The sequence below is a fragment of the Meriones unguiculatus genome, chromosome 4 (assembly GCF_030254825.1).
Source record: "Meriones unguiculatus strain TT.TT164.6M chromosome 4, Bangor_MerUng_6.1, whole genome shotgun sequence".
Lineage (NCBI taxonomy): Eukaryota > Metazoa > Chordata > Mammalia > Rodentia > Muridae > Meriones > Meriones unguiculatus.
The window spans coordinates 14439742-14456703 of NC_083352.1; the positions used below are offsets into that span (position 1 = coordinate 14439742).

Sequence of the window (16962 nt, forward strand, 5' to 3'; positions counted from 1 at the left end):
CAGTGAGAGAAACGTGGATAGTTGTTTGCCTAGAAACAGATCTGGAGGGAGCAGCAGACTGAAGCAGTGGTGAGCGCTAGGCTCTGCCCACCACACCTGAAGCTCTAGGCTCAACCCTAGTATGAAAAGTGTGACAGTTCCTAGGGGACAGCAGCAGGAGGAAGAAGAGGAAAAGGAAGTGTAGCCATTTTAAGTACACTTCTGAATTATATGAGCATCTATAAGTGTGGGTAATAAGTAAATTACACTTGAAAGATTAACCACTTCAGGGCCGGAGAGATGACTTGATGGCTAAAAGCAGTTGCCACCGCCAAGCTTGCTAACCTGAGTTTCATCCCTAGACCCGATGAAGGATGGGAGGAGAGCTAAGCTGTCCTGACATCTCCATGTCCACCGTGGGATGCCCATGCCCACCTCCAGATAAGTGTAAAGACATGTTACCATGCTAGAGCCCATGAAAGGCACTCTTGTCCCACCTGAGGGGGAAGGCACTTCAGGACCAGTGGGGCCAGACTGCCTCTGCAGAGCAGGGTCGTGGCAGAGGGACGATGCGAGGGGTTCCTCTTCAACATCTGCTTGACAAGACACTGAAGCTTATAGGAATACAGGGCTGGCAGAGGGTGGATGGGCCCCTGACATATCTTCAGGATGAGGTTCTTCCAACTATTTGCCTGAAACTGAAAGGTTAAAAAAATGACACTTTAAAATCAGATACACAGGAAGGAAATAAAACAGGAACTGTCAGCCACTGGCATAAATTCATATTTTCATAAGTTATTTCCTTTTTGGAGAGGAACCTGCTGTCGGGTTCCTTTCCTTCAAAAGATGTCTTTAAGGACATTTGCTTATGTTCACAGCAACATTATTTACAATAGAAAGAACACAGAAACAACCCAAATACCATGAACAAGTCCGTAAGCAAAGCAGTGCGTATATACAATGGACTATTACTCAGTTGTAAAAAGAAATAGGATTCTGACACATGCTACAATATAGAAAGTCAAGAGAACCAAGCAAAAAGGACAAATTGGGGCTGGAGAGATGTCTCAGAGGCTAAGAGCACTTGTTCTTGCAGAGGACCCAGGTTTAATTCCCAGCGCCCATATGGTGGTTCTCAACCATCCATAATTCCAGTTCTAGGCGATATATCTAACACCCTCTTCTGACTTCCCTGGGCACCAGGCACGCATGTGGCCCACATACACACAAGCAAAACAGTCATATACATACAATAAATGAATCTTAAAAAATATAATGACAAGTACTATAGAATTGTATTACATGAAACATATAGAATGTACAAATTCACAGAGACAGAATGATCGGAAGTTATCATAAGCTAGGGGACAAAGGGATGTAGAGCAGTGATTTTTCTAAGTAAAGAGTTTCCGGTTTGTGTGATGAAAAGCCCTGCAAATGAACAGTAATGTAGGACATAACATCATGAGTGTGATTATTGTAATTAATGAGTACCATAATTTAGTTAATGAATGAATACCATTAATATAATCAATGAATGTCATAAATGTAATTAATGAATATCATGGGTAATTATTCATTCCACTGAATTATGAACTTAAAAAGTTTGAATGGCAAATATTGTGTTATTTTTTTTTTCAAAGAAGAGGAGGAGGAGCAGCTACATACAGAATCACAGTATCTAATAAACACTTATATTGGCACAGAACTACAGAATGGCTCAACACAAAGATAACAATGGAAACTCTTAAAACAAATTCTTCCTGGGGAAGTGACCCTCAGTTAGAATCTGGCACATCCATCAGACCTTTGCAGGACACAACAAGTGGCCTTTTGGTCTGGCACCATACTTACTGGATGCTTCAGCGCGCAGAGTTCATACAGAATACACCCCAAGGACCAGATGTCACTAGAAGCATGAAGAGACAGCATAAGCAACAGCTACGTTATGGGTTATCACGGCAAAACACGCATTTCCTTTTCTTTTAATACATTCAATTTACATATGTATGTATACATATGTATGTGTGTATATACATATACAAATAAATATACGAGCACACACGTGGGCCACAGGGTTAATAGGGAGGTCAGAGGACAACATGCAGGAATCTGTTCTCTTCTTCCACCGTGTGTGTCCTGGAGGTTGAACTCAGGTCAACAAGCTTGTTGGCAAATACTCCACCCCCTGACCATCTCATTGGTTCTCATTTTACAATAACCTATGATGACCCTCCAGGTCTAACCTGGCCTCACAATCAGTGCCCCAGGCCCACACCTGTCTGCACAGCAACAAACCTCTAAGCTTCCTCCAGGACACACACTGCCTGCACCAGCTAAAAAGCCCCTCCCATGCCAGGTCCAACCTCTCCACCCAGAAATACCCAAACTATTCCTGTTGCGGTTGACATGATACTGTACATTAGGGATCTCAATATTTCTACCTGAAAACTTCTAGAAAGATAAATTCAGGAATATGGCAGGACACAGGATCAACTTGATCTTGTGATCAGTCTTCAGTTTCCAGGCCCATTTATGGAAAGGGTGGGTTTTTGTTTTTTTGTTTTTTGAGTTCTGTATATATTCTGGATGTTAATCCTCTGTCAGCTGTATAACTTGGAAAGACTGTCTCCCATTCTGTGAGCTTCCTCACCTGGTTGACTGTTTCTTAATCTGTACAGAAGCTTTTACTTTTATGAAGTCCCACTAGTCAATTGTTGGCCTTAATTCTTGGACAAGTGGACCTATTCAGAAAGTCCTCACCTCTACCTTTATGGTGTAGGGCACTGCCTCTTTTTTGTTTTGTTTTGTTTTTTTCTGGTAGTTTCAGTGTTGCAGGTTTCACATTCAGTTTGTTCGGGTACAAGGTGATAGGCCATATGACCTATTATCCTCCTCCTTGGTATATGTTCCAAGGACCGGAAATCCTGCTCCCCAGATACGTACTCAGCTATGTTCATTGCTGTGCTATTCACGATAGCTAGGGAATGGAGACAACCTAAATGTCCTTCAACCAATGAACAAATTTCAATCAATGAAAATGTAGCACTTATACACTGCAGAACAGTATTCAGCTGTAAAGAGACATGAAATCATGAAGTTGCACATAAAGAGATTAAACTAGAAAAGATGTAAAAGATATATGCTGGTAACCCAGACCCAGAAAGACAAATGTCACAAGTTGCCTCTCGTCGGAGGCTCCTAGCTCCAAATCTTCAGATGTGAGTTCATAACATAGAGAATACACACATACATATATATGAGTGTTTATATGCATGCAACATGTAATGAAAAGAAGCAAGGAAACCTATATGGGAGAGTTTGGAGGGATGAAAGGGAAGGGGAAATAATGTAATTATGTTATTGCCAAAAATAAAATATACAAAAAATAATTTCAAAACTCATTTCCTAGGGAGGAGATGAGGGAGGAAGGGTGGGATTGGGAGGAAATGAGGGAGGGGGCTGCGGCTGGGAGACAAAATAAATAACCCGTGACTAATATGAAAAAATAAAAATTATAATAAAAAAAGAAAAGAAATAATAAAAAAAGAAAAAAGTTAAAAAGAAAAACTCACTTCCTGGTGAGTTCCAAGGCAACGAGAAACCCTGTCTGTAGGCTTAGTGATGCTGTGCGCTGTATAAAGACTCAGATGCTGCTGCCTTCTGTGTACCTCCTCTTTATCTGCTTGCAATCCTTGTTCTGAGACCCCCTAAACTTTGCCCCCACTTGATCCCTGATATGTCAATAGGAGCATGACAGCCAATGACTGAGCATGAGAGAGAACAGGGCTGGACTTCCTGCTAGCCAGGGGAGGAGATGAAAGGAAGAGGAAGTGAGAATTTAAACAGGAGGAAAGGTTCAGGAACCAGCAGGAGAGAGTGAAAGCAAAGAAAGCCATAAAGTACAAGGATCTGGGGATTTATGCTGGGAGGAAGGCAGATTAGTTTAGAGGATTAAAATAGATTAATGCTGCTCAGTTCTTGTGCAGTAAAGCTTGTTACATAAATGTAATAGTCCAGTCTCAATTATTTGGGTGCTGGCCAAGTTAAGAGACAAACTGCAATGCAATTTTAAATTTTAAAACAACCTTTAACACCCATCTCTATAAAAAGGTAGATAGTGCCTGAGGGATGATACCTAAGTTTGTCCTGTCCAGGTATGCACACACACACGCACACACGCTCATGCACATACACACACACAGACACACACAGACACACACACACATACAGAAATATGTATATATTACTGTGTAGAGAAATGAATATGAAACAATGTAAGTGAAAAAAAAAACAATAAATGAAACTATATATGGAATCTCTCAACTGGTAAATCCCAATTAAATAGTATTGGAACTCTGTTGTCAGGGGATTTCCAAGGGTCTGGAACAATGTCTCAGTGGCTAAGACCACTGGCTGCTCTTCCAGAGGATTGGGATTCGATTCCCAGTACCCACAAAGTGACTGACAACAGTCTGTAACTCCACAAGATCACTCTTTTCTGGCCTCTGTGGGCACCACACACACACGCGGTATACAGACAGACATGCAGGCAATACATCCATACACATAAAATAATTTTTCAAAAACTTATTTAATTTTTTCTGTGCATTAGGGTGAAGGTGTCAGATCCCTTGGAAATGGAGTTACAGACAGTTGTGAGCTGCCATGTGGATGCTGGGAATTGAACCCTGGTCCTTTGGAAGACCAAAGGACAGTTCTTTTAACACCTGAGCTATCGCTCTAGCCCCCATAAATGAAAATTTTAGAGATAAAAGCAAAGAAAAATTAAGAAGTGATTTCTCTCTCTCCCCCTCATCTCTTCCCTTTTCCTCTCATTATTTTCTTTCTTTCTTTTTTTTTTTTTTTTTTTTTTGTTTTGTTTTACTTTCCAGCACTGGGGAAGCAAACTGGGACAATGCACACTCTTCTACTTCTGAATTAAATCCCCAACTCTCCATGTCCTGCCACCGCCTCCATTTCTACTCAGCCCTGCTCATCCATTGTGAGAACAAAGTGTGTGTGTGTGTGTGTGTGTGTGTGTGTGTGTGTGTGTGCAAACAAGGATACAGCTTACCTTTTATTGTTATAAGGCAGGTTTTCCCAGATTTCTGGAGGCACATAATAAGGTGTTCCCACGTATGTGCATGCAAAGGCCATGGGACTGAAACCACAGACAGGCAAAGTGAGTCCAAAGCTCTTCTGAAAATGGCTCTTCTGATCTCTGTCACTACATAGGAAAGATACATACCTGGAGAGAAGACGGGCAGAGCCAAAATCTCCCAATTTCACTTTTCCATTTTGGGTGAGGAAGACATTCTGCATTGAAAAGAACACAGATTATTGGCATTGCCATATCCACTGGAAACAGAGAGAGTCATGAAGCCGGCACAGCTGCTGGACACAGTTTCAGCAAAGCTGAGCCGAATGCTGCAATTGCTGTCATTCTATCTCTAACTTCTGGGTTTTGGTCTCTGCGTGTTGCATTCTTGGGGACTTTCTGCACTATGCTTCATTTTATGTCTTTTCCTGAGAAAATTATGTCTGAGTCTTTTTTAGGAAAATCCTAAAATTAATTTTATCTGGTCACTATTTAAAAGTTTTCCTTATGCCATGGAGATCATTAAGCACGGATAAGCACATGGCTAGATGAGGCCATTACTCCAGGAATCTTCATGTGGCGTCTGCCCCTGAGCAAACTCAAGCAGCATAATTGGTGCAGGGTATACAGACAATTGACAAACTCTGACTGGCCAGGAGAACAGGTTACAGACTCAAGGCCTGTTTTCGTCATATGCTTGGAGCTCTCTGAAAATAGGGGGTTACACAGGGTACACCCCTGGAGGAATAGAACTCAGAATACAAGACAGGTTGAGCACAATAAACTTTTCCTACTTTATAATGTAGATGATGAAACATATAGCAGAAAAAGTTAGGTATAGTATTTGCTAATCATAAAAAAGAAAAACAGCTCAGATTTTTTCTGTTTGCAGTGCTCTGTGGTGCTTAACTACAAACACTGCTAGCATAAAAGCAGGCTGTCAAATAGTAAATGTGTTTGCTTTGGAGAAGACATTCTTTAGATTCTTTACATTGGAGTTATAGGGCTGATTAAAAAAATAAATTCTGTTCTGTTGTTTTTTCTAATTGTGACTGAACTTGTAACCCTAGACACGTAATAAAAAATCCAACACATAATCTGTACTTCCTGGATAATCACTAGTCCGTCTTTGTTCTGTGAAACCTGCATAAATAAAGAAGCACTTGGTTGCTAGTCAGCCAGAGCTTCGAGATTCTTCTAATCATCACCAGACCCACTCCTCCCTCCCCTTATCTCCTTTGGGGACCTCAATCACCTGATCCCCAACTCCCCAGCTCCCCCCCCTCACCAGGGAGGCCCCAGGCAGACTAAGTCCTGATCACCCCACCTCAGGCAGCAGTCTCTAGAGCAGCTTTTTAACACCTGCTGATGGTGGAAATAAGGGTAGAAATCTGATAGCTGGGTCCCAGAGAGAATGATAAAATAGCAAGAAGCCCTCTTAAAACAGCTACACATTCCCCTGCCTGGAGATTCGGATGCCTGCTCTGAGGCCTAAGATGCAAATGTCAGGCAGTATCAGATCTGAGCAGTGGGAGCCTGTGTCAGGCTGACTCAAATGGCTGGTGCGGGTGGTGTCAGCTGCTTTCCACCCAAAAAGACACGCATTCATTCGGAGGGCATTAAAGAGGCTACATTCACATACACTTCAAGAGAGATTTTTAACTCCTTTTTTACACATAGTAATCTATTTAGACAGTATAAGTTCTAGGTCAAAAGGTATAAAGTTTTACATAGGATGAATAAGTCCTTAATATCTACTATACAGCTGACATGATGGCACACATCTTTAAAGGGAGGCAGAGATAGGTAGATCTTTTGGAGTTAGAAGCCAGGCTGGTCTACAGAGTGAGTTCTAGGACAGCCAGGACTACGTAGTAAGACCCGGTCTTAAAACCAATAAACAACAAAAAAATCTATTGTACATCATGGTGACCACAGTTAGAATAGAATATTCTTGAGAAAGAAAAGATTTTATTTATTTAATGTGTGTGAACTTAGGAGGTCTGTGCTAGCCTCAAACTAGAAGTCGACCTCCCAGGAACTGGGTTCACAGGCAGGTGCTACTAAGTCTGGTCAAAGAGCAGCTGTTTAATGTTCCAGTGGTTAGAAAGTACTTTAAGGTTAACCAAAAGAAGGGGAGGGCACTAGAGAGACGGCTCAGCGGCTAGGAGCACTTGTTGTTTTCAGAGGACCCGAGCTCAGCTCCCAGCACACTTGTCAGGTGGCTCACAGCCATCTGTAACTCCGGCTCCAGGGCATGCAAAGCCTACGCCTTCTTGGGTATCTGCAATCCCTCATGAACATATGTACACTCATTACACACACACACACACACACTTAAAATAATAAAAATAAATCTAAAAAAGTAAATGAGACTATAGATACATCAATGAACAGGACTTGGTCATGTTACAATATGTATACTTTGTGTATTAAAAAGCATATTGTATACTATAACTATATAAATATATACACATGTATATTATAAATATATAAAATTTGCCCCAATAAGGGGAGGAGTTTTTGTTGTTGTGTTGTTTTGCTTTTCAAGATATGGTTTCTCTATGCAGCCCTGGCTGTCCTGGAACTCACTCTGTGGAGCAGGCCAGCCTCAGACTCAGAAATCTGCCTGTCTCTGCCTCCTGAGTGATAGAGAATTAAAGGAGTGTACCACCATGCCAGGCTAAATATTTTCAATTAAAAGAGTAAATAAAAAAAAAAAAAGTTAAGACTGGTAAACATTTTCTAAACTAAACTAAATAGAACGCTGCAAAAGAAACTAATAACAGGAAAAAAGACAATGAAATGGTTTTCTTTCTCCCCCTAGACCCTAAAATGCCTCACACTCACCTGGGACTTGATGTCTCTGTGTAACACACGTTTCTTGTGAATGTGATTTACCCCGAGACAAATCTGTATAAACCAACTTAGTATCTGTAGGAAAATGGTACGCAAAAAATTTAGGGGCGAGGAATCAGGTAAACATGACTAAAACATGCTGAACAAAATTCTAAAAGAATGAATAAAAATATTTTAAAATAAAAAAGTATACAACACCTGCAAAGATGCAATAACTAGCTGATGTCAAGCCACATTCTGAAGAATCATCTCTAGGCTTTATTTTACCAGGATTTTAAAAGTGAATTCTGAACTCATTAAAATTACAGTTTAACTAAAATTCAGTCTTACTTTGAGAAGTTCAGAAACCTGATTCCCTTGTTTTGTCATCTTATGTATGATCCAGATGTGTATTTTAATGAAATGTCTCCCATATTTTCTTTTTTTTCAACTGAATATTAGTTTCTTTTTTGTTGTGGTGGGATGTGAGGAAGCAGACTGGTCTCAGACTTGCTATGTAGCCAAGGATGTGGAACCCAGGACTCTGTGAATGCTAGGTAAATGAACCACCAATCAGCTACATCTCCATCTCTAAGTATTTCTTATTAATTTTATATTTTCTTCTTTTTCTTTTTCAGACAGATTCTCACCCTGGAACTAGCTGGCCTGGAACTGGCTGCCCTCCATTCACCTGCCCCTACCTTCTGAGTGCTGGGATTAAAGGCATATGTGACCACTTTTGTCCCACTATTTACTTCATAAGAACATCTCAGCCAGGCATGAGGGTATTCACAAACACTCTGGGGGCTAAGGCAGGACATTGTCAAGAATTCGAGGCCAGCCTGGCCTATAACCTACTGAGTACCAGGCCAGGCTGGACTGCAGAGTGGGACCATCTCAAAGAACCAAACAACCATTTCAGGAAGCCATAGTGTGCTGACTAATTATTTTATTTAATATTTAATTATTCTGAGAGGAGGGAACCCCAACTAAGAAAATGCTCAGATAAGACTGGGCTGTCGGCAAGCCTGTAGAGTATTTTCTTAATTACCGATTGATAGTGGAAAGGCCTATCCCACTGTGGGAGGTGCCACCTCCGGGTGGGTGGTCCTGGGTTCTATAAAAAAGTAGGCTGAGCGAGCCCTGAGGAGCAAGCCAGTAAGCAGCACCTTCCATCTTCCATGGCATCAGCTCTGCATCAGCTCCTGCCTCCAGCTTCCTGCCCTGCTTGAGTTCCTGTTCTGACTTCTTCCAGTGATGAACAGTGATGTGGAAAAGTGAGCCAAATAAACTGTTTCCTCCCCAAGTTGTTTTTTTTTTTTTTGCCACAGTGTTTCATCACAGCAATAGAAACTATAACTAAGACACATTGTCAAGGAAATCGATCAGTAACAACGACTCTGAAACCAGCTGCCTCTCACTAGGGGAGTAAATTACAGATGCCCATGTTTTAACCTTAATTTATACAAATCTTATGAGAAAATTTGCTTCTGAACTTAGAAACTATTCAGTGACTTTCTTACCGTATCTTCAGGAAACAACGTTCCTTTTTGCTGTTTAATCCTCTGCATTAGATCCCCTCCGTCACAATACTCCATCACTATGTACAGATGCCCTTCAGCTAGAGCACACAGGAGAAGCCTTAGGAAAGTCACAGCTGCTACAAATTAAACTCAGGTATACTTGGGAGGATTCATATTTACCTTCAAATGACTCCTTAAAGGCAACAATATTGGGGTGTTTCATCTTAGCCAGCAGAACTGCCTCTTTCCTAGAATTCTGTGTATCAGAGAAAGACTGGGGAAAAAAAACCTTAAATAATTATAAATTCAATATAGCTTCACACTAAGATTTAGTATAGATTTAACTGAGACTTCAATGCCACATGCGAGCTTGTGAATCTACTTCTGCCCCAGCTGTCACACTCTAAAACAACGTGGTGACTTTCTGATTATGGCTATTTTGCATGCTGGGCCTGGCCTTTCATTGGAACATACATACTTTTCCCTTACACATATAGAATGCAAACTAATTTTCATATGTGCTTGTGATGGTGATGTGGCTCAGCAATGCTCACGGCCTGGAGTTTGACCTCCACCACCACCAAACAGAAGAACAAGCCTCCTGAACAGCAGCTGTCTAGAATAGCCAGTATTCTACTGAAAACACTATCCCCTCAAAGAAAACCAAAGCTTTTGTGCCAATAGGGCTACAAGCATTCTTTAACTAGTCCCTCAGCACAGATGAGCAATATGCAAAGATGGACAAAGACGAATGCAAACTAAATTTCCCAAACTATTACCTCAAAACTTATTCTACAAGCATGAAATTTTAAATGACTTAATATCAAGAAAGTACTATGGAGCCTGAGGTCCATAATTTTTTTTTTAAGCCCTGGTCTTCATTGCATTTTATGTTCTGTCACCATTCACCTTGTACCTGACCACTTTCAGCAGGTTTTTCACACTGCTGGTGTACAAAATTGGAAATTGTTATCACTGAGATTAATAAGTCCATTTTGACTACTTCTCTGTTAATTTTACTAGCCCAAGAACCTTTGTAAAGCTCACAAATAAACTGATTACATGTTTGGGGGAAGGGTAAAGACCAAGAAACCTCTCTATAAGTCGCACGCTCACTTTCAATGTGAGCTGTTTCCGGTGAGCCGTTACCTTGAAAAGTCTTATTTCTTTCATGGCGAATGTCTGATTAGTGCTTTCTTGCAGAACCAAAAGAGCCCTGCCGAAGGAGCCCTGGCCAATCACTCTCAGGATTCTGTAGTCGTCCATGCTGGACATCCACGGCTGGGCTTCACTCCTGCAGTCAAAGATGGCTCCCCCACACTATATTAAAAAGACAAAATCATTTAGGAATATACTTTTCAAATGTAAATGTAAAGTTAATTCAAAGTAGCTGTAGTTGCTTTTTAAATCCTGTTGAAAACTATGTTTAAGATTTAATTTGCCAGGCTGAAGAGATGGTTTGGTTATTAGGAACACTGGCTGTCCTTCCAGAGGACCTGGGTTCAATTTGCAGCACCCACATGGCAGCTCACAACTGTCTGTAACTCCAGTTCTAGGGGATCTGACACTCTCACACAGATACACATGCAGGTAAAACATCAGCGTGCATGAAATAAAAATAATTTTTTAGAAATTATTTTTTAATTTGCCAAGATGGGCATGGCAGCACACACTTTTAATCCCAGCACTCAGAGAGGCAAAGGCAGGTAGATTGCTGTGAGTCCCAGGACAGCCTGGTCTACAAAGCATTCAGGACAGCCAAGGCCACAAAGAGAAAGGCAAAGCTATAGAAGGGACTATGCTGGCTTTCAATAGAACTACTCAGGGGAATCGGGAAGGCTGAAAGGATGGCTTTAAGTGGGTTGGACAATGAGGAGAGCAAGAATGATCAAGGTAGAGGAATCATGTGTTTTAAAAGATAAAGACACTCAGATAAGTAGTTGAAATGAGGCTGAACAGGTTGGTAGGGAAAGCCAGATTTTGCTCCTGGATTTTTATCTGCAGGATAATAAATGATCTGTCTCTGAATGGCTTTAGAGAACAACATCGTATATCTGCATAGCAGAAAAAAAATCACTTTATTATTATTATTATTATTTTTTATAGACAGGGTTTCTCTGTGTAGCTCCAGGTCACAGCCTTAATGGACTGGATGAAAAGACACAGAGGACCAGCTCAACAATGAGACTCAGCAGTGAAAGAGGTGAAAAAATAATAAAATGCAATGGGGTGATGGCCATGGGGAAAACAGAACAGAAGAACAATTAACCTATCTTTAATAACAGATTTATGGGGAACAAACAGGGAAGAGACAGGGTTCTGGTGAGAACTGAATAATGGTAATACTTAATTGTCAGAGAGAAAGTTAAGGAATCTTAAAATCCTTTTCTGGCATGGAATTCGGCTGGGTACGGTGAAACAGAGAAGATATGTTCCCTTCCAGATGAACTGAGCTGGAGTTACTTAGGGCTCAAAGGGGCTATTTAAACACATGCTGACTTCAGTTTTGTCTCCATTCAAAAGCAGCAGGCCTTTTAACACACTTTTGCGGACACATAGCTACACAAGAAGCAATTGGAGGACTAGTGGCAGCTCCCTGGGCTAGATGAGGTAAGCTGGGGAGAGGATCACACTGAGAGGTGATAAAACTTTTTTCATCACAGGGAAAAACACTGGCATGAACTTACTCGCTTCTTCCCAAAACGAAATTCGTTTGTTTAAACCACACACAAGTTGTAAAATACAAAGCACAAAGGGTAGTGCAAATACCATGGATCAAATCCTACAGGGGCCTGTAAAACCTCCGGGCTGTAGCCTGGGGCGAGGGTGTGTGTGTGTTAACACCTGTAATATTAGCACTTGGGGGGCAGAGGCAAGATGGTCCCCAGGGGTTCCAGGCCAGCCAGGGGTACATGGCGAGACAATATCAAAAACTAACCAAGCAAATATACGCAGTTTTCCAGTTTGCTTTCCAGTCTACCAGGGGATTTCAGCAATAAATCCTCCGGATAACCAAAGCACGTAACCAGACGTGAGGTATGTGAACACACCCAGGCACAAGTCACAGACCTACAACACTAAGGAGGCGGAAGTTGGTGAACCATAGCCAGGAGCCTGCTGAGTCGGAGGTCAATCTGTCCACACAGTGGCGAGTTCCAGGCCGGCCAAGGCTACAAATGAGGACCCTGCCCTAACCTCCCCCGCGCCAAAAAGAGAAAACAAAACCAAAACCCCACAAGCAAACAACCAAGTCCTTCACCACAGTCTTAAGTGGCCTCTGGTTTCAAAAGACATCTTCCCAGTTCTGGTGCTTAAGGACTTTAACCCATGCTATTGAAAATATCTGATGAGCAACCAGGCTTTCCTGGACTGAAAATCACATTGTACTTTTACTCTCCAGGTGCCTGATATTCAGGCCTCAATACACTGGGTGAGGCGAGAGAAGATCGGTTCCTTCTCGTTATTTATAAACAATTATTACGAGCCTAGTAAAAAAAAATAAATTAAAAATATTAGAGCCTAAAATGATTTGCAAGTGCTCAGAGGCGGGGTCCGGACCAGAAGGTTTAGGCAGCGATCCCAGGGTGGTACAAGTCCTAGACACCCACTCTTTCCTCCAAGAATATATTCTCCAGCTGCTGCTCAGCCTAGCTGCACGAGCAGGCCCACGGTGCGCATGCGCGCCCCGAGGTCCGCGACCCAGGCGCACAGCCTACCGCGGCTGAGCGCGAGTTTCCGGGTCACCCGTAGCGGGCGGGCGCGGACCAGTGGCTTAGGGTAGCGGAGAGGCCCTGTCCACTCCCTTCTCGGAAGCTGCTGGCCGGTACTGCCCTCCTCACCCACCTCCCAGCGGTGCGCATCGGCTCCTTCCCAAGGCGCGGGCGGCGACGCTGGGCGGGGCTGGGTGGGGCTGGGTGGGTGGGCGGAGCTTGGGTGGGTGGGCGGAGCTTAGGGTGGGTAGGGCGGGCTTATAGCTGTGGGCGGAGGAAACTGTATAGGTCTGGCCCGAGGCGCAGTTCTGTAAGTAGCTGGGCCCGCTGGAGCAGTTTTGCCACCTTGCGGTAGAACGCTGCTAACATTTTGAGCCGGTGGCCCCAATAATTCGAGTTATTTCCTCCAGATAAGGCGGACAGCTCAAAAAAACGTGAATTTCACGGGGACAACACTGCTAGCATTTACTGTATGGGCTTGAAAAAAGCGAAAAACAAAATAATGCCGCCACCCCAAGAAATCCACATCCCATTCTGAAATCTGTGTATTTCTTCCCTTATAATAATAAAAAGTTATTAAGACTTGGTGGTACGCGCCTGTAATCCCAGCCCTCAGAAGGCTGAGGCAGGAAGATATAGGATTGGAGGGAAACCTGTTCTAGCTATATATGGAAGTTCCAGTAGGCAAGGAAAGGTTATGTGTCGCAAATATTAGATTTAGGGGTACAGAATAAAGGAACAAAAGGCAGGAGAGAGGCCAAAAGGTGACCTCAAAGGAGGAGACTGTGGTTAATAACCACTGGGGATTGGAGTTGTGCTGAGGGAGCCGGTCAGGGGGTCTTATGGGTGTAGGCAAGGAGCTTTGGTGTGAGGAAATTGATGCAGCTTCAGAGGTTACACGTAGATTGAGACCTTCTTGAGAAATTTACTACTTTCTTTTGGAACTGCTTGGCCCAGCAAAGCAGGCTCTCTTGAGAACTGTCTAAAGAAACAGTTTTCTCCCCAAGACACAGATGTGGCTGACTGGTAACAGCTGAGCAATGATACCAAGATAGTCTCAGGAAAACGTCTGGTTCTCTGCAGCCAGAGCATTCTGTTAGCAAGACCTCGCCCTCCTCTTCTCCCCTTCCCTACAGATCCCAGATGGAACTGATGATTGTGGGAGAAATTAAAATCACAAGACACCAGACCCAGGCACCTCCAAAATGTCAGACAGAGGGGACCAGTCAGGCTACAGTAAAACACACAGCAGGGAAGCAGGGAATTTGACCCTGCATAGAAGTGAGGCAGGACAGAAAGGGAACAGTAAGAGAGCATGGGAAGAAAGGAGCCCCTCCTTAAAGAGTCTGGTCGAAGTCTCTCACCGAAGTCTCTCACCGGCTGACAGTCAAAGTTTCCAGTACAGGCTGGGCTTGGGGGTGGACCCCTTTAATCCCAGCACTCTGAATGTCTGTGAGTTCAAGCCAGCCTGGTTTACAAAGTGAGTTCCAGGCCAGCCAAGGGCTAACGTGAAAAAATGAACTTTTGAGGAGGACCTTCCCTATCAGTGGACTTGGGGAGGGGTATGGGAGGAGATGTGGAAAGGAGGGTGGGGTTGGGAGGGGATGAGGGAGGGGGCTACCACTGGGATACAAAGTATATAAACTGTAATAAAAAAATTTTTAAAGCTAAAAATATTTAAAAAAAAAAAAAGGAATTTTTAGCACATTTGCCATCAAGATTGCCAACATAGAATATCTTCTTTATATAGGGGCATTTCAAATAAACATGTTAAAATAGCAATAAATCATGCTGGGTCTAATGTCAACATGACACAAGCTAGAGTCATCTGAAAGGAAGGAACCACAGTTGAGGAAATGCCTCCGTAAGATCCAAATGTAGGGCATTTTCTTAGTGATTGATGGCAGAGGCCTCAGCCCGTTGTGAGTGGGATCATCCATGGGCTGGTGGTCCTGGGTTCTATAAGAAAGCAGGTTGAGGAAGCCATGAGGAGCAAGCCAGGAAGTAACACTCCTTATTGGCCTTTGCATCAGCTCCTGCCGCCAGGTTCCTGCCCCGAGTTTCTCTCCTGACTTCCTTTGGTGATGGACAGTGATATGAAAGCCAAATAACCCCTTCCCTTCCCTTGAGTGCTTTGATTATGGTGTTTCATTACAGCAACAGTAACCCTAAGACAACCGTCTGGTATGGCCCTTCTCCTTTCCCTGCAATTTCCTAGGACCCTCACCAGAACCTCCATTTATAGTACAAGATTTGTCTTAACCCCTGTATGTAACTCATGGTTTTACTTTACTAGATTACAGTCCTACCTGACACACCTCTGGAGACACCCTATGATCTCACCTACAGAGGCTGGCTCGAGTTAACTGTGCTGAGTCAGGGTCTGCTTGAGAAAGATCATCCCAGCTGAGCTTGCTGATGCCGCCCCTTCCATAGAAGGGCATAGAGACAGGCGATTCCAGATTGTCTGAGCACTGAGCTGCATGCTCCCTGCCACCTGGCAACTCGCACTCAGCCTGGGGAGGGGTCAGTGATACAGACTGCAGAGCAGGGGCTCCATCTCTGTGGCTATGGTTAAGTCTCCAATCCAGCTGGGCAAGGCCTCCCAGAGCTAGCTGATTGGGGGAGAAGTACCCACACCCCCAATAACTCCTATGTTCTGTAAGGAAGCCCAGTGAACTCATTTGTTTCCCAGATGAGCTTTGGAGAGATGGCTCAGGAGAGCAGTGGCTGCTCTTGCAGTGGACGTGGGTTCCCAGTATCCACATGATGGCTCACAACCACAACCGTCAGTAACTCCAGCTCCTGAGAATCTGACACCCTCTTCTGAGGGTGTGTGGCCCCAGGCACACAGGTAACAGATACACATGCATGGAAGCAAAACACACACTCACACATGCAAGTAAACAAAACTTGAATTGAGGGTGCTGAGGCAATGCCTGAAGTAGCACATCTTGATGTCTAGGTTGGAAACTCCTGGGAAAGAAAGGAAACTGGGTCCATACCATTTTATGTCTTATCAGTCTAGACCCACCAGCTCCCAAATAATGACACAGAGACTTTTTATGAAAGCTTAGGCATTATAGCTTAGATTATTTCCCAACTAGGTCATATAACTTAACGCGAATTTTATTCTCGTCCACATTGGCCATGTGGTCCGATACCTCTCATTCAGTCCCAGTAAGTCCAACTTCTGTGCCATGCTGGCGAACCCCTCACCAATCAATTCTTCCCCAGAGTTCCTATGTTTACAAAATGTTAAGGCAGGTGATGGTCCAATAAAAATAACAATACCAGAGTCCAGCCTGTACTCAGCCCTCTGCCAGGCACAGAAATCAGCATTTGAATAATACAAAGACAGCCTTTACATAGTGTACAAAAAGATTATTCCAACACCATCTGTATGTAGCTGTGGGCTATCAACTTTCTTTTCCAGTTTGACACAATGTCTATGTTAGCTATATACGGAGGTGGTATCAAACTTGTGGTTATACTGTCCCAGACTCCAAAGTAGCTAACCCGTCACCATGACTTCTCACTTTCATGGTGCTGGGGACAGAACCCAGAGCCTCACAAATAGTAGGCAAGCAATGTACCACACCCTAGTCCTTGAGTGCTGGCATTTTATCTATTTTAACTGTGAGAAGTTCTTGCTCTGTAGTGCAGACTGTTATCCTAGAATTCACTGGATAGCCCAGGACGGTCTTGAACTTGTAAGAATCCACTTGCGTAGGCCTCCAAAGTACGAGAAGCACTTACAGTTCTTTTTAAAAAATAATTTTTGTGCATGCACACAGGTACCACAACGTGT

At 43.2% G+C, this 16962-nt stretch overlaps 1 protein-coding gene and 1 long non-coding RNA gene across 7 annotated transcripts in view; one reads left to right on the forward strand and one right to left on the reverse strand.

Moving 5' to 3' along the window:
* Positions 1 to 9218, forward strand: part of LOC132653590 (uncharacterized) — a 24811-nt gene extending 15593 nt beyond the window's left edge. For both annotated transcript variants that reach the window (XR_009591308.1, XR_009591307.1), the window contains exon 3: positions 8557 to 9218. This is a non-coding gene — a long non-coding RNA (uncharacterized LOC132653590). The remainder of the gene's footprint in view (positions 1 to 8556) is intronic.
* The window catches only part of Nek3 (NIMA related kinase 3), a 24620-nt gene extending 11280 nt beyond the window's left edge, over positions 1 to 13340 (reverse strand). Inside the window, exons 1-9 of one of the 5 annotated variants that reach the window (XM_060381452.1) lie at positions 13285 to 13340; positions 10591 to 10761; positions 9622 to 9715; positions 9442 to 9539; positions 7931 to 8014; positions 5231 to 5298; positions 5057 to 5143; positions 1834 to 1888; positions 477 to 677 (exon numbers count right to left, since the gene is read on the reverse strand). In XM_060381452.1, the coding sequence (XP_060237435.1) occupies positions 477 to 677; positions 1834 to 1888; positions 5057 to 5143; positions 5231 to 5298; positions 7931 to 8014; positions 9442 to 9539; positions 9622 to 9715; positions 10591 to 10716 (813 nt within the window). In that variant the 5' untranslated portion in view covers positions 10717 to 10761; positions 13285 to 13340. The other 4 variants (XM_060381454.1, XM_060381453.1, XM_060381451.1 and 1 more) reach the window with 4 other exon arrangements.
* Between the last annotated feature and the right edge of the window lie 3622 nt (positions 13341 to 16962).